The 19,628-nt window shown below is 52.7% G+C and overlaps 1 protein-coding gene across 2 annotated transcripts in view; it reads left to right on the top strand.

Annotated features, from left to right (window-relative positions):
• Positions 1-19,628, top strand: part of BIN3 (bridging integrator 3) — a 48,988-nt gene that overhangs the window by 19,421 nt on the left and 9,939 nt on the right. Inside the window, exons 2-5 of one of the 2 annotated variants that reach the window (XM_055144468.1) lie at positions 9,304-9,442; positions 12,032-12,080; positions 17,723-17,763; positions 18,131-18,192. In XM_055144468.1, the coding sequence (XP_055000443.1) occupies positions 18,165-18,192 (28 nt within the window). In that variant the 5' untranslated portion in view covers positions 9,304-9,442; positions 12,032-12,080; positions 17,723-17,763; positions 18,131-18,164. The remainder of the gene's footprint in view (positions 1-9,303; positions 9,443-12,031; positions 12,081-17,722; positions 17,764-18,130; positions 18,193-19,628) is intronic. The other variant, XM_004610104.2, reaches the window with a different exon arrangement.

Raw genomic sequence — 19,628 nt, 5'->3', positions numbered from 1 at the left:
TCAGCACCCTCCGCCTCCTCCCCAGCTCCATTTCACTGGGTCACTGTCCTGGCCTCACCCAGGCAGAAGAATGAAGGCGCCTCACCCCTAGGGAGTGAAACAGGGAGTTTTTATAGTGGGGCACACAAAGGTGGATTTACTGTGTGAAACTAATAAAGCTTAAGCATCATGGCCCCTTGCTTCCATGGAGCCTATCCAAGGCCCTGGAAGGAACCCCAGCTGTGTGTTCACATGAGCCTGTGTTGTTGTGAACGTTGAACAATGTGTTTATACTCCATGAAGTGAAAAAAAATAAAACCCTCCATTAGACCACACCTCCTCACAGCAACTTTGGGCTAGCCTGGGCCATGAGGAGAATGGGCCTAGAGGGGTGACGAGGGAGTCTGCTATTATAACTGAAATCTGCGGTGACTTTCAGGAAAGCATGAATAAAACAAGTGAACATTTACACACTGTAGGTAGGAATATATAGTGGTTACCTCTTTTGGACATCTTTGAATTTATGTAAAACCTAAGAGAGAAACTAAGTAAAAATTAATTATTGGAATGAAATCAAAAGTGACAAAAGTAGTGAAATCAGTAGAAGTTATTCTGAAATCAGGTAAAGTCTCACAGAGCGTTTCCAGATTGTACCAAAAGCTAGTAATTCATAAGAGAAGGAGATCAGGTTTTTCTAAGGGTGGTGATTACCTGGTAATCTAGTTAATGAAGAAAGGGAGCAGATCATCTGAACACATTGATAAGACATTTAAATTTCTGGTGAATTTAACATGAATAATAAAGATAACATAAAATTCACAATATACCCTCCTACAAGGACATCAGTGACAAACCTGTTATTTTCCTTAATTCGGGGCACATTAAAGATTAGTCATTGTACAAAACATCTTGACGTGCGCCCTAAATTTTGCAGTTTGTTTATGAAAGAAGCATAAGGTTTTCTTAAAATTTGCAGTAATCTAAACTTTATATATTACTAGTAAAGCTTTTCTGTCAGTAATTTTTAAAAAACAAATTTCAATCAACTATACTTGAGGAAAGACTAAGTTATCTATTTTTTCTCTCTAAGAAAATTGTGTCACCAATTGTCACATGAGAAGTCAGTTATAGATCATGTAGTCAGAACTAGGGGGTGGGGGAGTGAACACAGAGATATGTGAGGCAGATGATTAATAAAAATATTAGGTTGTTCATGGTTTTCAGATGTTCAAACTATTGTCAGTTTTTATACATAATAATTTGTTGTGCTTTTTCTCTGAACATTGATTTAAATGCCTACTTTCATATTTGTGATTTTGCCTTTTTTTCATTCTTATAATTTCAAACTTAAAAGGTTATGCAAAGTTGCATAAGCTTCAGGCATCAGAAAAGAGAGCAGCCAGGGCTGGAGAGATAGGTCATCGGGTGTGGCACTTGCCTTACTTGTGGCTGGCCCCAGTTTCATCCCCAGCATCCCATATGGTCTCCTGAGCATTGCCGGGTGTGGTCAAAATTTTGAAAATCAAAAATAAATAGTAAAAAGAGCAACCATAAGAATTGTTAAGAGCAGGGGCTAGAGTGATAGCACAGCGGGTAGGGCATTTGCCTTGCACTCTGCCGACCCAGGTTCGATTCCCAGCATCCCATATGGTCCCCTGAGCACAGCTAGGAGTAATTCCTGAGTGCAGAGCCAGGAGTAACCCCTGTGCATCGCCAGGTGTGACCCAAAAAGCGAAAAACAAACAAAAAAGGAATTGTTTTTTTTTTTTTGGTTTTTGGGTCACACCTGGTGATGCACAGGGGTTACTCCTGGCTCTGCACTCAGGAATTACTCCTGGCGGTGCTCAGGGGACCATATGGGATGCTGGGATTTGAACCCGGGTCGGCCGCGTGCAAGGCAAACGCCCTACCCGCTATGCTATCACTCCAGCCCCAAAAAAGGAATTGTTAAGGGCAGAACTACCACAGGAAGGCAGAAGGAGAAAGGGAAAGAGCAGCCACACAGAGCAGAGACACAACCCTCCCCTTCTGTGGCCAGTCCGCGATACCCCCATCCACCTCTTTTACGCTTGGAACACTGAGCTGGGCCTTGGCTCTGAGGCAAGAGAGTGGAAGAATCTTCTCAGGGGCCAGTTACCTTCTCAAGTAGTGACCTCAGGGGTCCCCACAAAACTGCTCAACCAGAATACTAAACAGTAACACCTGCCCCCACTCCCCATCCTCGAACCCCCCGGCCCCCCATGCACACACACATTCACAACACAGCAGCTTCTAGTCAGCCTTTTGTTCCAGTCACTTATCCCAGCCAGTAGTGACACGTGCCCAAGGAAGTGTTTAGTGTGAGAGTGGAGACTAATGCCAATGAGGACGGAGGAGAGGGCAACTCGAAGGGAAACGGAGATTATCAAGGGAAAAGAAAGTAGTTGAAAAATTCTCATTCAGATATTCTGATAATGGGGCTGGAGCTATAGTAGTACAGCAGGTAGGCAGCTTGCCTTTCACAAGGCTGACCCAGATCCAACCCCCAGCATCCCCTATGGGTGCCTGAGCACCCCCAGGAGTAACCTCTGAATGTCACTAGATGTGGCCCAAAAACAGAAGAAAGAAGAGAAAAAAGAAAAGAGAAAAGAAAGGAAAAGGAAAGATAAAGAATAGAAGAGGAGAGGGGAGGAGAGGGGAAGGGAAGGGGTTTGGGGCAACACCCAGTGATACTCAGGGCTTACTTCTGCCTCTGTGCTCAAGGATCACTCCTGGCAAGGCTCAGGGGACCATAAATTGATGCCAGGAATTGAACTTGGGTTAACCACATGCAAGGCAAGTGTCTTAACCCTTATACCATCGCCCTGCCCAACAATGTTATTTTTAATCCTAGAACTAAAGAATATCCTATGCCAGATTAAAAGAGTTTGTGAGCATCCCAACCCATGGATGAAAATCTACCCACAGGAAAACCCGTATGCAATTTTATGTTACCAGGAGTGAATATATAGTCCTAGAAGGCTGTGTAAAGAATAAACAGGTTATAGGCTGGGGTGGCAGTTGTAGACTTTAGATAGTTTTCATGACTACAGCAAAGTTGGAAATTAGAAGCCAGTGAAGCAGATGCCTTTAAAATTCTGAAAGAAATCACATCCAGCTGAGGATCCTATATCCAGGAAACTAGCGTGAGAGTAGAATAAAAAAGGATTTTAATTGTGCACAGTCGCAAAAATCATCTCACTCACACACTTTTTCTCTACCCTTTTGAAGAGTAAACCAAGAAAGAGAAAGACATGGAATCCAGGGGTGGTGGTGGAGGGGTGGGGAACATCTAGGAAAGAGATCCCAGGAATTTGTGAAGATGCTGGAAGGAGAGCTGGGAGCAGCTGTGGACCACCCTTAGGATGGTGGCACCCAGGCAGGCTGGGGCAGATCAAAGCATCCAGCAGGGAATACTGCCAGAGACAAGAATATGCTGGAATGGTGAAGAAAATGAATGAATGCATCAGGAGCAGCTAGAGACAGCTGAGATTAAGTTAGAGATCGGTCCGTAGAAAACTCAGTGAATGAAAGAAGTGAAGATTCATTTTAGACTTAGGCAAAGCCCAAATATTGGCAGTGTTACTAGTCTTGTGTTTTTCCCACAACTTAGGACTTTGGGCTTAGTGGTGGGTGTCGTGATGAGGTGTGTACTTGTATATGTGTGTGCACGTGTGTGCAAGCAAGTGTGCACAGTTGACTTGAGGTTCCTCTGAGACTGAATTTCATTCTACACTTTGGCTTTGAGGGTGGTGGACATTGTGGGGTGGTTGGCTTGGGGTCCCTCAGAGGCTGGACAGCCCGCTGGTGGCCGTGTACAGAAGGGAAGCAAATCACATTCTTCGTCTAAGACCCTGTTTAGTGTTGCATTGACCGAACTGCAGTGGGTACAGAGAAGCAGAGTTGAAGGCCAGGTCTCAGTGTTACCAGGGTGAAGACCTGGAGCCTTTTTATTTGTATTGTTTAATGTTCCTCTTCTGGAATAAAAAGTCAAAAAGCTGATACCTAAACATAAGTCAAGAAGTAGCAAGACAGATGTTTTATTTCAAGAAGTAAAGGTATTGGCTTTGCTTATGCTCCCTCCACCTCAAGTTCACTCCCAAAGCAGAACTGAAAAGGCATTTCTCAAGTGAATGAGACAGAGGCTCAGAACAGCCTTGTTGCCTTATTAAAATATGTGTAACTTTGGGCAGGAGTAATAGTACAGTGGGTACGGCGCTTGCCTTGCACACGGCCACCCTGGGGTTCAGTCCCGGGCACCCATTATGGTCCCGAGTCCCTCCAGAGCCAGGGGTAAATCCTGAGCACCGCTGGTTGTGACCCAAAACCAAAAGAAAATATGTGTAGCTTTGATAAAAAGCAAAACAGATTAATAAAAGGATATCAAAAAAGTAGAAAAATAAGTAGGTGAAATTTCATATGTTAGTGTGGAGGGAGCAATAACACGGAAAAAAGAAATCATAAAAGAACAAGATTTGGGGCTGGAGAAATAACACAGCGAGTAAGGAGCTTGCCTTGCACGCAGCCAACCCGAGTTCGATTCCCAGCATCCCATATGGTCACCCAAGCATCGCCAGGAGTAATTCCTGAATGCATGAGCCAGGAGTAACCCCTGTGCATCGTTGGATGTGACCCAAAAAGGGAAAAAAAAAAAAAAAAAAGAACAAGATTTGCCTTCGTACTGGTTGTATGTCCCTTCTACAGAGAGGGAGAATCCAGAGCCCAGCCAGGAGAAAAAACAGATAGACAGCCCCAAGGGTGGGTGGGGAAATATAAACTATTTTAAGCTTTTTAAAAATGTAAACTCTTTCAATCTGCCTCTGGGACAATTTGCCAGAATGTATCAAAGGCTTGAACGTGTATATGTCCTTTGACCCAACAATCCTAATTCTCAGAATCCATGACTAATCCTTGCAGTGAGCAAAGGCTTAGCTACCCAATTTTTGTTTATAATAGCAAAGTATTTGAAACAATTGAAATCACCAGTAAGGGTTGCAAGAAAAGAATTAGTGACACAGAAGTACATGGAGATACTAAGGTAGCGCTTAAAAGTCAAGCTGATTGCAAAACCATTCGCATAAAAATATCATGATTTTTTTTTATTTTAAAAAGTGATGTAAATATTTATGTATGTATACTTGTATACACATAGACACACTGGAATGTGAGGCATTGTTGTTTATTTTTTTGTGTGTAATTGTCCTTTATGTTTCTCCATGTTTTTTGGGTATTTTTTTTTGCCACTAATCAGCTTATTATTTTTGTAGTCAAATAAAAAAGGGGATTTTTATAGCTTATTTGAAAACTATGGAAAGTGCGAAAAAGAAAACATTTATTCTCACCACCCAGAATTAACCACTACTAACAGTTGGCATGTTTGCTTCAGTTGGTTTTCTTCCTGCAGATTTAAAAAAATATATAATTAACACCAAAACAGAGTTAACTTTGGATATCTTTTAGGTATAAGGCTGCGTGTTATTTTAGTTTTATTCTCTTCTCTGTTCTCAAGTTTTCTCTGATGAGCATTTTTTTTAACTTAATGCTTTTAAAGAAATAAGCTAATTTGTGATAAAAGGTAGAATAATTTAAAGTGCTAAATAAATCACAAACATTTTGAAGGAGATAAGCAGAGGGCGAGCCCAGAACAGCTCTGATTCGGCAAGGAGGGATCCTCTGCCTGGTGCCTCAGCCTCCTCGTCCCGGAAAACCCCGGTCTGGTGTGAGCTGTCCCCGTGCTGGTGTTATTATGTTATTATTCTTTATTTAGGCTTTGCCGTGATTCAGAAGGCTGGTGATAACAGTTTCAGGCATCCAGCATTCCAACTCGAGACCCACTCCCAGTGTATTATTTTTTTTACATAACAAAGGCCAGAGAGATAGTACTGCCCGTAAGGTGCTTGCCTTACACATAGACAACCCAGGTTCAGTTCCCAGGATCTCATTGAGAACCTCCCCACCTCCCGCCCTGAGCAGGAATGATCCCTGAGCTCAGAGCCAGGAGTAAGCTCTGACCAACTCCAGGTGTGGTCCAACACCCTCCCCCCACAGGAAAATTATTAAATTCTGCATATACACAAGATGGGCTGGAGCAATAGCACAGCGGGTTGGGCGTTCGCCTTTCATGTGGCTGACCCATGTTCGACTCCTCCGCCCCTCTCGGAGAGCCCGACAAGCTACCGAGAGTATTGCGCCCGCACGGCAGAGCCTGGCAAGCTACCTGTGGTGTATTGGATATGCCAAAAACAGTAACAATAAGTCTCACAATGAGAGACGTTACTGGTGCCTGCTCGAGCAAATCGATGAGCAACGTGATGACAGAATCCACACAAGATACCAACCATTTTCTCTGACAGCTCACTTAATGTCCATTTTCATCTAGGCCCCTGGCCCCATGTAGTGCTTCCTTCTAGAATGTTTTCTTCTTTCCTAATCTAATAGTTCATCTTTAAACTATAGCTTGTTTATAGCATTGATGTGCAGAATGACGCACCCCTCCATGACTGGTGTGCCCATGACCCTCCACACACTGTCCTTATGTCACCTCTGGTCTGACCTTCATTCTCATCCCCCGCTGTTTGTTGATAAATTTTGTGATCCAAGGCCACGGATTTATCGTTGTTCTATACTGTCTATTCCCTTGCTCCTTACAGCGACACCTCAAATATTGACTTTAAAAGATTCTCCACCAATACTTGGACAGGGAAATCTTTTTTTTCTTGTGACTCCCAAAAGTGAGGAAATACAAAATAAACTGCAAACTCACTGCTGTGGGTTGTCCTAACAGGAGCCAACCCAGAGAGCTTCTGGTGGCCAAAGCTGGAAGAGTCAGAACAGCAAAATAAAGTAATTCAGGGGCTGGAGCAATAGCACAGTGGGTAGGGCGTTTGCCTTGCACACAGCCCACCCACGTTCAATTCCCAGCATCCCATATGGTCCCCCGAGCACCGCCAGGAGTAATTCCTGAGTGCATGAACCAGGAGTAACCCCTGTACATTGCTGGGTGTGACGCCAAAAAAAAAAAGAAAGATAGAAAATAACTGGATTATAACCTGAAGTATAAGATCAGTATATTCATGGGCTGGAGCAATAGCACAGCAGGTAAGGCGTTTGCCTTGCACTCGGCCAACCCGGGTTCGAATCCCAGCATCCCATATGGTCCCCTGAGCACCGCCAGGGGTAATTCCTGAGTGCAGAGCCAGGAGTAACCCCTGTGCAGAGCCAGGTGTGACCCAAAAAGCAAAAAAAAAAAAAAAAAAGATCAGTATATTCACATTGGGATTAATAGAAACTCTTCCATGTAGAAGAAGTCTGAACAGTCTATTAAATTCTGGTATTTCATACTCCGGAGCTGGAGTAGATTTCCTCACTCCAAGTGGAGGCTGTCCCAGTGACCTCCTAAAGAGGAAACTGGGAGCCTCTCCCAAGGGATCAAGGCTGATCCACACCCGCAGTCAGACGTAGGGAAGCTCCGTGTTACTGCTGCTGGGCACTCATCTCCTAAGTACACAGTGGGAAGAAAGGCCCTTGACCTCTTCCCAAACCTGCAGCCCCGTGAGTCATGAGAATCTATATGAAAGACAAATCTTGACCGACTTCCTTAAAATGGTCAAGGTCATCCGAAGCAAGGGCGCATGAGAAACTCAAGCTGAAGAAACCTAATGGGAGCCCAGTGACAATTAATGTGCTAATGGAATGTGCTGACCTGGGCAAGATCTTGGACCGGAAAAGGACGTTAGGGAGAAGCTGAGGAACTCTGAATACATATAGGCTTAATTTTTTTTTTTTGAAATATTTTTCCTCTTCCCTCTGATGTGAAGATCGGGCATCATGCATGTGCTTGTGATGCTCAAACCCCGGCCTCCGCGTTTCTGCTGCCTGGAGTTTACTCATGCTGATTGTGGCCCTGCCCCGGCTCACTGTGCTACTGACACGTCTGCTCAATGCTCACACGTGGTCACACTCTAAACGGCTGTTCTCGTTCACGGTTCCGTGTGGTGTCACCTGCTGTAGTCGCACACTGGCTGCAGTGCCTGGAGGTCCTGTGCTCTCTGGCAGCTTCTGGGACCGACTCAGTACACGTGGGCAGCACTGGGAATTAAAGTCGGGGCCACCTGTGTATGAGGAAGGTGCTTTTGCCCCTGAACCAAAGTCCACTGAGTGTAGACTTGACTAGGCAGTGTCGATTGGTTCGTTAATTGCAATAGCTGCACCTTCACTAATACACGATGCTACTAAGGGAGACAAACTGCCTGTGAGGAGCCAGGCACTACCTTCAGAGTTGAGCTATAGACCGAAATCTTTGCAGGAGGCCAGAGAGAGAAAGCACAGGGGTTAGAGCACTTGCCCTGCATGGCCCCAGTTCCATCCCTGCCACCACATGGTCCCCAGGGCACTGTTAGGTCAGGCCCCAAACACCACTGGGTATAGTCCCAACCTTTCCTCAAGTAAATCTAAATAAATAAATGTATTTACTCAAAATGAGTCCATCTAATTTAAAAAAAAAATTTTTTTTTTAGTTGAAAGATTTCTTAAGGTACTTTCCCAAAAGATTTTGTTAAGATGGCTTTTGCAGAGGCAAGTTGAAAAATCAGCAGGACAGTGAAGTCAAGTTGGCTGGGCTGGTCAGTGCCTGCGGTGGAAGAATAGGGAGGGCGAGCTGGGCCTCTGCCCAGGACGTGTGACCTTCCATTTTCTCGAACACCCGCCCCACGCCGCCTTCTCCCGAGAGTGCCTCCCTTCAAGCCCAGTCTCTTAAAGATAATGAAATCTCCAAAGTCCCATCGCGTTTCATGCTAGACATTTTATTCTGGTGATCAAATGTAATATCACCAGACGACGATATCGGTGGCAAAACTTTTTTTTTTTCCAGTTCCTTGAAATCCACAGAGCAAGGTCATGTGAAAATGGTGCCCGAGAGAGAAGGTAGATGGGAGCCAGCAGGCCTGAGTATCCTCGTTCTGAATGACCCTGGGCTGGTCACTGAACCACTCTGTTCTGCTTCTCTTCTACAGCTTGAGAGGGTGGAACTGGAAAATTTCTATGGTAACTTGCTGTTCTAAAAATACTGTGCTTCTAAATTAAGATTTTGAGAGAGGCTGTGGCACCATGAATAATGGAATCTACATTCCTGATTTTTTGGTACCTTGTCTGTAGTACTCGACTCCAAGTTAGAATCATTCTGAAGACCACTCAGGATCCTCTAGAGTCCCCATCCTGCTCCCAGTGGACTTGGGCTGGAGCTGCCTTCTAGAGGTCCTGTTCTTGGCCGGCAGGGGGAACCTCCTGTTCCCACCCTGTGTCTTACAGCCTTCGACTCGGAGTTCTGGGACCGGGAATGTGGCCCAGCAGTAGAGGCCTGGCCTTGCACACGTGACGCCCTGGGTTGATTCAACCCTGGACACGGGGAAAGCCACAATCGACTGACCAGAAACGGAGCTCCAGTGAGGTGAGGATTTGCTTGAATCGCGGAGTCCGAGGCAGAGACCCAGTGTGCTGAGTCCTGATCGACAGCTTGTAGTGCTGCAGTATGGCACCGTGAACCTTACAGAGCCACCAGCAACTCGTTTGCTGCATCACCAAAATGGTCCTTGAGGGCAAACTGCTCACTATCTAAAACCATTGTGTCAGCTCCAGTCCCTGATTTGGGGGAAAGTGACTGGGGGACCTACGGGGCGGGCGGAGGCCGTGGAGCTCATCCTCCCTATAAACCCTTCCTCCCTAGGCCTGAGAAAGGGCCATTTCGTTTTTCTTTTCTTTTCACTTCCACAGCTTACCTTTCTCCCCCTGGTAATTATATGGCTAGAGATTATTTGTTTACAGAAGCCACGTGAATCAGCCAACCCCCAAAGGGTTAATGCTCCCAAATTATGGGCCTTGGTGAACAATAAACAGGATGTCCTCCAGAAATTAAATTTAAACCCCTGTGACTCAGGCCGGCCCATCGTCTCAACTGGTTGGTTCGTTGTCTGGGGTTATTATCGGTGGTTAATTATACCATTGGGTTTAGCAACAGTGTTGGTCAGTTGGGGCCAAGAGGAACCTTGGGCTTTGGGGGTGGAGGGGTGCATCTGGCTGAGGGTTGGAGCCTGAAAGGAGGGTGTGAGAGTGGCCGTCTGTACCCTCCGGACACTCCCAACTCTGCCCTCTCCCCACTTGGGGGACTTGACTCCCTCCTGCTTCCCCAGGAGCCCTCTGGTTCCAAGTCCTCACTCTCTAGCCCGGAGCTGGGGACTCCCGCCCTCCTGTGCCCCTGGGGAGGTTCTGAAACCCCGGGAGGTTTCGGGCTGGAGTGAGTGCGCAGGTGAGTCCTGGCTCTCAGCTTTCCTTCCTTGGGCCCCAGGCTTCCCCATGGCACGTGGGAAACTGAGTGCAGAGCTTCCTGGGAAATTGGGCTGGACTCCACATTCTTCCCCAGGCAGCCACATTCAGTTTCTGTCTGCTTTCCTGGGAAATACCCCAGCCCGACTGGCCCTAAATGACCCTCAATGCGTCATCTCTTATCTGCTATCCAAGAAACCTTGGATTCAGTTGTCCACAGCAGACAGGTTGCGAAGCTCCTAATACAAACAACAGGTGGCTCCCGTGGTGCTCTCTCCCCCCCCCCCGCCCCCACCTTTGCTGCTGTCCTCGCCCCAGTGTTTCTTGGCGGAGGGATGTTGCTGTGCTCACGGGGGCCCACATGCGTTGTTCTCAAACTGTGATCTCCTGCACTGAAGTTCATGTGCATCTCTGGTACCAGGGATCAGACTCAACTTGCCGCCGCACTCTTAGCGCAGGTACTCCGGCCCCTTCCTGGTGGCTCCCCCCTCCCTTTATTTAAATCCTGTGGTTTACAAAGTGGTTGATGGTACATTTGTTACAGGTGTTCAATATCCCAACGCCAATCCCACCACCAGTGTGACCTTCCCTCCGCCATTGTCCCATTTTCCCAGCCACCCCCAAGCCTGCCCCCTGAGGAGATTACAAAATAATTTATTTTATATTGCCTGCTACAGCTAGTGGATAAAAAAAAAATGCTTCAGTAAAAGAATATTTGTGAAAATTGTTATATCTCTCCATGGGGGTCTTTAAATCCCTGTGTGAGGGTTTACTCCACTGTTCATTCCTGTTGAGCCCTCTGTGTTAATGTATTTGTTTACTGAGCTTGGCCGGCTTCCGAGTTACTTTCCCATCTTATTGACTAGCTTGTCAGTGTTATGGAATTTGGAGGTGCTGCATTTGCGGCCACATGCACCAGAAACCGCAGAATATTTAACTGGGCAGGAAGCTTATATGCTGGCGGCTGTGGGATGTGGGCGTGGCTACAAGGGCCTCCAAAGGTACAGGGGCCCAGGGGTAGGCTGCCTGCCCTCACTCTGAAAAGACCCCAGAGTTCCCAGCCTGAAGACCAATGTACCTGGAATTTTCAGCATTTCGGTGTCTCTGCAGAGCTTAGTTGTGAGAAGGTGGGGTTGGGCCATTAGCATGGTGGCATCTCTGGGCGGGGGGTGGGGGGCTTTGGCAGTTTGGGGACTCGGCCCGCCTCCTTCCAAAGACACCCGAGTTCTCTGTTGGGAGGGAGACCAGGCTACCCATGGCTTTTCACAGCTTGCTGATCTCTTTACACGAATTTGTAAAGCTGGGCTGGTGGATGAGCTTAAATGGTGATGGCTGTGGGATATGGGTGTCACATGGTGGTTTTTAAATGCAGGTTTTCCACGATGTTGCCATCCAGGTGAGCGGGTCACTTCAGACTCAGCAAGGTTTAGGGTCACAGGTCCCGACCATAGCTTCCCATTGCTGCCTTCACCTTTGCGGTGCATCTGAAGTGTGGGCTTTGTGGGGAAGATGCGGGAGGACAGAGGGGGCACAGGGCCAGTGGGAGCCTCATTCCCCTGCACCGGGCCTGGCTGCTGGGGCCTGGGTGAGTGGGCCTAGAGCTCTGGGGTGAGCGGCTCCCCGTCCTCTTTGCCCTGCTGTGCTTGAGGACCCGCACCTCAGTTCTTTCAGGCCGTGACCGACCCCATCTCTTCTCACTTTCCTCTTTCTTTCGCAGGATACCTTTCAAGATTGGGCAGCCCAAGAAACAGATCGTCCCCAAAACAGTGAGTGTCCCATTCTGTCCTTCTGAGGCCCAGCTCCGTCACTCGTGGCCTTTGCTTCACTGGGGCTTTGACTCACTGTCGTGGGGCGAGGGGGCAGAATTGGGTTTCATGGCTCCTGGTATGTCACTCTAGACACAGGCCCTCACACAGACCCTCCTAGGTCCTCTTCTCTGGGAATGCTTTTGGGCTCATTTCACTCCCTGTTAGGCGGATTGCAAGGCCGAGTAGACGTGAAATCACACCCTGGGAACTGTTGTGGCAGCCTGCGCTCTCCTGAGAGAGTCCCGCAATCTGGACCCCTACCAAGGACATGTCTCAGGCCCTTCTTCCTCGGCCTCCCAGCTGTGGAAAGGAGCAGAAAGCTCCAGAGTCCAGGTCTCTGTCCCTGCAATCCAAGGATTACACAGCAGGCGGGTGGTGAGGCACCGTCCGAAGCCCTGCTCAGCAGCGTCGTCGCCGCTTCATCTCCCAGTGGAAGCTAGTGCTGGCTGCTTTTAAGAGGTCATCGATCCAGCCTCCCCATTTTTCCTACTGTAGAAATCAAGGCCCCAGCAGTCATGGCAACTTTCTAAGATTTACAAACACCTCACACCCTCAGCACTGGAGAATGCAAGTCAGATTTCAGTCTCTTTGTTCTGCTTTCTCTCCGTTACTGTGTGTCATAGTTTCGGGGTTCTAGTAAGGAAAGGCCTCTTCCACCGTCTCACCCTCCCATCTGAGCAAGGCACTTATTTAACATGGAGCCGTACTGGCAGATGTCTCTCACGGGGACACCGCCTCGAAGCCCCGCCCACTGGGCTGGCGGGGGAACCTCGTCATTCGAGCCCTGACCATGCTCCGTGTCTTCTTCACCTCAGCCCTCCTTGGCTCAGGGCTCAGAGCTGCAGGGAAGTTGCTGCTTCAGTTTGGCAGGACACTCCACACATCTGCCCGATGGCTCTGTCTCTGGGAAGTCCAGTTAGGTCACTGAAAGGAAATGGGCGCGTTTGAGGAGCCCTCCCGTGCTCAAGCGGAGGCCACAGTCAGACATAGCATTTACCTCCCATGCAGAGGCTGACCATCTGCGAGGCTCTCGGCCTAAGTGTGTCCAGGCGGGCGGCCGTATTTTGGGCCCTGGCCGCTCCAGGAAGTGGGAAGGTGTGGCTTTGAATCTCCAGAGCTTAATCCCGGCGGCTCTAAAAGGGAAGTGGTTTTGAGCAGGGTCCTTTATTCCCCAGACTCACTCCACCAACCGGCAAGCCTTCCCAGCCCCACACCCCAAAACTTTGATCAAAATGGCCTTTGTTCTCGGTCGAGAAAGTATCAGCTAGAATCGTTCTTTCCAGCTCCCATGCCAGAGGTTGTTGACAGAGACATCTCTGAGTCTTTTAATCTGGGGAGTGACTAATCTCAGGCCTCCCCGCAGGGAGCACGGAGGCACGAGCCGAGCAAACCCTGAGTGCCCGTGGAGGCCCTCTGGGGACCTGGACCCCTTCTTCCCGTGCAGCATGGGAATCCTTCGTGGACCGGGTCCCCCTCCTGTCTCTCTCACCCGCCCTGAGCCTGAGTTTCTCCCATGCGGGTGACACTGGTGTTCGTGTCGCTGATGAAAGGCGAGTCCCGCGGGAGTCCCTCGCTCGGGCGCAGACGCTGCGTTCTCGGAAGTGAGCGGATCCAATTGACCCTGGTTATAAACCCCCCAGGACTCGGCCCGGCCCGGGCAGCTCGGTGAAATGGCCGGCTGGGCCTTTGATCTCTCACCAGGACTCAGCCCAGCCACAGTGTGGAATCCAGCGCTTGGCTCCCTCTGCTCCCCAGGGCCCCGGGTAGCTCCAGCGAGACCAGCCTCCTCCGCCGAGTCGCATCCCGCACCGGGCCAGAGCCGTGCTGCCAGCTGCCCCAGCACCCGTGACGCATGCCGCACGTCTTGCCCAGGCACCTTCAGGGAGGGGAGCAGAGGTGGCTGCCAGGGTTACTGGAAGTCAGGGCACCCCTGTCATGGGAAGAAATGCTCATGTTATCTGCAGGGAGTTTCAGGAGGGTTTGGCCCGGGGCCCCCGCCTGTCATCACAAAGGAGGCATTGTGCGTCTCCCATGCTTTCCTGCACCCAAGTTACTCGCACAGGGTCCTTCACGGCCCAGGCCGGGGCATCCACGCCATGTTCTCGGCAGGAGCTGCCCGTTGAAATGGGAGTGGGAGGACAGAGGCTCCCCCCACTCCCAACCACACTCCCTTTGCTCAGTCCCCTCCTGCCCCCCATTGCGCAGAAGCAGGAGCACTGGGGTGTGGTGAGAAGCTCTGAACCCCGGGGTGTGGCGCTCTCAGAAGCCCTTGGACCGGGGTGGTGGGTCGGCATGTGCACGCCCAGACGCAGAGCCAGCCAGGCGGCCAGCCACCGTGAGCCCCACTCGGAAGAGCTTTGCATCCACGGGGAGGGGGGACCCTCCCCCGGCTGGCACTCCACTAGGAAGGGCCGCCACCTCTGCAGAGGGCTTCCCAGGAGGCACAGCCTCCCTCTGCCCTGCTCAGGTCTCCCTTAGCCTGGCCCGGGTCAGGCCCCGGCCCTGCCTGTGCTCTCCTGCCTCACTTCACCACAAGAGTCAGGTGGGGTGGAAACTCCGACCGTGTTCACTCCACAAACACGGGGCCTGCCCCCTTCCACCACACCGGGAGCTGGCGAGTCAGCTGTGCTGCCTGACCCACCGGCCCGGCCCGGCCCAGCCCACCCCGACCCTGCGCCAGGCCCGCACATGTGTTTGCACTTGCATTGCTGACTGGGGTCCAGCGGCCCTTTGGCAGAGGCACCAGGCCTCCAAACCCTTAGATCTTCCTCTCCTGGACTCCGGCCCTCCGCAGGGACGTGCCTGGGAAGGAGACTCGTGGGTGCCTCTGAGGGGCTGGGACCTGGCAGTGCTCCCCCGGGACCCGCCCCCATGGAGGACGTCCCCCTCCAGCCCAGCAGCTGCCCAACGGCCCACAGGTGGCTCCCAGAAGGCTGGCCCCTGTCGGGGCGCCGACTCGGGGCCTGAGGTGAGAGGAGCACGCTCGCACCCTCAGCCCCTGCCCCGCTGCCACTGTGAGCGCACGGGGCCGCCAGCAGCGCAGCCCGCTGGAAACCTGCACCCTCGTCTGTGCAAGTCCCGGCAGCCCCGGTGGGAGACCAGGTGCTCGCCGGCATCCCACACACAGCCGCACGTGGGCCTTGCGCAAGGCGGGCAGCCCGGCCACCGCTCCCGGCCCGGCGCACCCTCCCCTGCGGTCCCCCAGCCGCCCGCCTGCCCGCCCGCCGGGGCCGGATCCTCAGCGGGGCCCAGAGCTTCCTGCACGCTCATTTCATCTGTTCGGGAATAAAGGCCCTAATGCGGAAGGGCCCCACTTGGTGTTCACAGTGTGAGCCACGCCGGGGGCAGACCCCGAACAGAGCCAGCTCCTAGCCCCGGCCGGCCTGAGCTGCCCTCTGAGAGGAGTGCCGTGCATGTCCCCAGCACAGGAGGGAAACGGCAGGCCCGGCCCCGGCCAGGCGCCCTGCTCTGTGGACCGCCCTCCTCACACGGACTTGGGGAGAGGCTGTGGGCCTGAGCCCATGGCCGAGGCCAGGAACTGAGGCCCAGGGAGAGGTCAGTACTGCAGCAGGGGTCAGGAGCTCAGCGCACTGCTGTGGGGGAGCCACTCCCGGCAGCGTTGAGGGCCACGAGGGCCACCCCTGCTGGCATCTGGGGTCCACACAGTGCTGGGAGAATCCTCAGCGTGCGAGACCTCCCCCCACCTCCACTGACTCTCATCACGGGGACCCTCCAGAGGCTCACGGCATCCATTGCTGTCGGGCCCGTCGAGCTTCTGGCACTGCTGGGGAAAGGGCTGCACCAGCAATTCATTGCAAATGTGAAGGACAAGGCCCCGGCTCTGAGACAGAGAGCCCCACTCCCAGGCGTCCTTCAGGCCGAGACGCGATTTCTGCCCCACTCCAAGGCCTCCCCCTCCCCGAGAGCTTTTAATGGGCGCCCTGTTCAGCTTTTCTCCTAAGAACAGCTTGGGGGGCACGGAAGGAAGGAGGTGATGATGGTGTTGGGTCCTGGGTGGGGAAGAGTGTCTTGCGGAGAGGAAAGAGGGTTGTCGATAGGAGACCGGACACCCCCCACCCTGTGGTGGATTTCATGCCACAGTTTCGTGCCAGGTGCCATGATTGTGAGGTAGAAAAATCTTCATTCCTGCCATGGGAGTGATGAAGGCTCGGTGGCTCCCAGCTGGGGAGACGGATGTATCTTCCCCCCAGGCCACCAGTGAAGTGGGGTCTCCTGCCAGAGCACCCTCATTGTTATGGGGTTTGTTCGTCCTGCCCCACGAGGAGCTGACACGACAGGAGGGCCTGGCAGAGTGTCTTGCACTCATAAGGCGCTCGCTGGGGGTCGGGCTGAGAGGAGGTGGCTGAGAGGGTCAGGGCATGAGGAGGTGGCTGAAAGGGGAGGGGCTGAGAGGAGGTGGTTGAGGTGGTTGTTTGGGGGAGGCGTTTGTGGCCACACCAGAAAACAGCCCTGAGCAGTGCAAGCGTGGCACCCAGGCTGCTCCCTGCCACCCCTGCGCCCAGTGCCGTGAGCCTGCCCGTGGTTTGCCGCTGACTGGCCCTCCCTACCCCGTTTCTGGCCTTCCTTCCCCTCTGTGCAGCCACGTCGGCCTGAATACTGGTCTGCGCCCGTCACCACACTGAGTTAGCCTGAGTGGAGTCGTGCAGCTGCAGGAAGTTGAGTGTAGTGTCCACCTCTGACGGGTGTGCGTGTTGGTGACCAGGGGACATGACCTGACCTTCAGCCCGCAGCAAGACTGAGGGGCCATCCGGGCCAGGCCTCTCAGGGCCGCAGCCAGGAAGACCCTCTTCTCTCCCAGCTGGAGCCAGGCTAAATCCCAGCCCCGGGCAGGTCACTATACCCATGTCTGGTGACCCCTGGGTACAGTGAGGGCCAGCACCCCGCCCCTTAGGGGGAAGCACTCTGGAAAAGGACGGGCGGGTGTCCCTTGCCCCGGGGCCTCACCGTCTTTGCACTGGGAAGTTCAGACAGGCGAGGTGCCTGTGACTGCCTCACCCTCAGCTCCCCTCGGGATTCCCACCCGCAGGGGCTCAGAGAAGCTCCTCTCTAGCCAGCAGCGGGGAAGCGACAGGCCCTCCCCACGCAGAGCTCAGCAGCATGGCCTTGGGCCCACTCGAGACCCGCGCAGGGGGCCTCAGGGAGCTGGTGACCAGCCTCAGAGCTGCCAGGTGGCAGAGCTGGTGCCCGCCACCACCACGTCCAGAGTGCCTCCCTACACACACACACATGCATGCACACACACGCACACACGCACGCACACACCCCTCCTCCCCAGAGGTTTCCATGGCGGCGTTCGGGCACTTGCCAGGGAGGTGCGCTGGGGAGCCCCGCTCAGCGCCTCACTGCACGCAGGAGTGGAGCTGGCGCCCGCCCAGTGGGCCCAGCTGGGAGGGGCACCCTTCACCCTAATTAACTTGGGCACACAGGGCTAGTGTGTCGCTAACGAGCTGCCGCTGCCTGTACCAACCGGACAGCGTGCAGTTCTGCAGGGCTGGGGCTTGGAGCGACCTCGCAGGCTGCCAGGCTTTTTCCGACGGGCTGTCACTTCCCCGATGACTGACTGATCTCTTGGGTTGCAGGTGGAGAGAGACTTTGAGAGAGAGTATGGAAAACTCCAGCAGTGAGTAGCACACCCCAGAGGGAGGGGTGGGGTGAGAAGGGCAGGGCCCTCTGCCACTCCACCGTCCCCCATTCCCTGCCCCCACCACACTCCCCGGGGTGGGCTTGCAGCTCCACAGCCCCCCGACGGAGGGCTGGAGACCAGAAGCTGCCCTGACCTGTGACTGGGTGGCCATCGTCAGTGCGTAGCCCGGGTGTCTGACTTCATGTAGGGCTAGTCGTGTCCCTTTGTCCCAGAGGGAACCTCCCCATCTGCCCCTCCCCACGCCCCTGTTCCACTTCTGCCAGGCAGCCTGGTGTCAGAGTGGGCACATTTTTAAAAGCAGCTTGGCAATGCCAGGTTCTCAGGCACGCGCCCTGCCTTGCAGGCTGGAAGAACAAACCAAGAGGCTCCAGAAAGACATGAAAAAGAGCACCGACGCTGACCTGGGTAAGTGCCAGCACACGGACATACACAGACGCACGCATGCACGCATGCGCACACGCACACACCCACACACCCACACAACTGACACACCATTGCCACTAGCCTTGCCCAGGTTGGACAGAGCTCATCTGCTCATCACCTGAGGACTGGACTGGCTGTGAAGTGAGTACCCTGTGTAGGTGGCTGACACATGTCCCCGGGAAGTGGCTTGAGGTCACATCACCACTTCCCGTGCGGCGGAATTGCCTGGGAGCTGCCTGGGCCTGGAGCACTGTCTCGGTGCCTGTGCTTAGACCCGCCCCAGGCCCACCGCCACAGGCGCAGCCCCAGGGCCTGTCAGGACTGCATCAGGGCCAGGGGTGCCGGCCCAGCACCGTCCAGCGGCAGTGGAAAGAAAGTCTCCCCCTCTGTGCCCCCTACTCTGCGATTTCAGGGTGCTTCTGCCCTGTCAGAGGGGCCGAGAGTTGGCACAGGGGGCAGGGCACTTGTCTTGCACACCGCTGATAACCAGTTCGATCCCCAGCTCCTCATGTGGTCCCCTGAGCACTGCCAGGAGTGATCCCTGAGCACAGAGCCAGGAATAAGCTCTGAACACTTTTGGGTGTGGCCCAAGTCCCCACCCCACCATTGCCACCAAAAAATGTAACTGAAGAAAGATTTCAGGGTTTGGTGGCGAGTTGATTTGGGAGGGGCCACACCCAGCGATGCTCTGGGGTTACTCTGCACTCAGGAATTTCTCCTGGTGGCACTCCAGGGACCATATGGGATGCTGGGGATTGAACCCGGGTTGGCCACATGCAAGGCAAATGCCCTCCCCGATGTGCTATCACTAGCCCCCAAGAAGAAATGTTTCTAGTGTATTTCCAGATTTTTTTTTTCATCATGTAGCAAATCCAGAACATCGTGAATGCAAGGCATGAGCTTTACCACTGAGCCCTGTGACTGGTCCAGGATTCTTACTTTTAACTGTGCTCTTCCTGACCCTTTTTTGGTGGGAGAGCGTGGGGAGTGTCACACTCAGCGATGCATAGGGGATCCTCCTGGCTCTGCACTCAGGAATTACTCCTGGTGGTGCCCAGGGGACCATATGGGATGCTGGGGAATTGAACCCAGGTCAGCTGCGTGCAAGGCTAGCGCCCGCCCCACTGTTCTATCACTCTGGCACCATCTCCGTGACCCTTCTGTAATCAGTGACATGTCATGTGTGCTCCTCAGTGAGAGAGTCACTTCACAGAGTTTAAAGAGTGTTTCTGAGTTTATACCTCCAGCCTGCTCCCATTGCTCTTCCCCTTTGCTGGGTGACCCCACAGTGGCCCCGAAGTCTCGGGAAAGCCCAGCCAGTGTCCCCTGGGTGCTGCCGGCTGGCGGAGGGGCTGGGGGTGTCTCTGGGCTTCTGTTCCTTCTGCTCCTGGAGGGGAGCTCAGCTCACGCCTCATGCA

The sequence above is a fragment of the Sorex araneus genome, chromosome 7, assembly GCF_027595985.1.
Source record: "Sorex araneus isolate mSorAra2 chromosome 7, mSorAra2.pri, whole genome shotgun sequence".
In the NCBI taxonomy this organism is placed as follows: Eukaryota; Metazoa; Chordata; class Mammalia; order Eulipotyphla; family Soricidae; genus Sorex; species Sorex araneus.
This window is presented reverse-complemented; position numbering and strand designations above follow the sequence as displayed.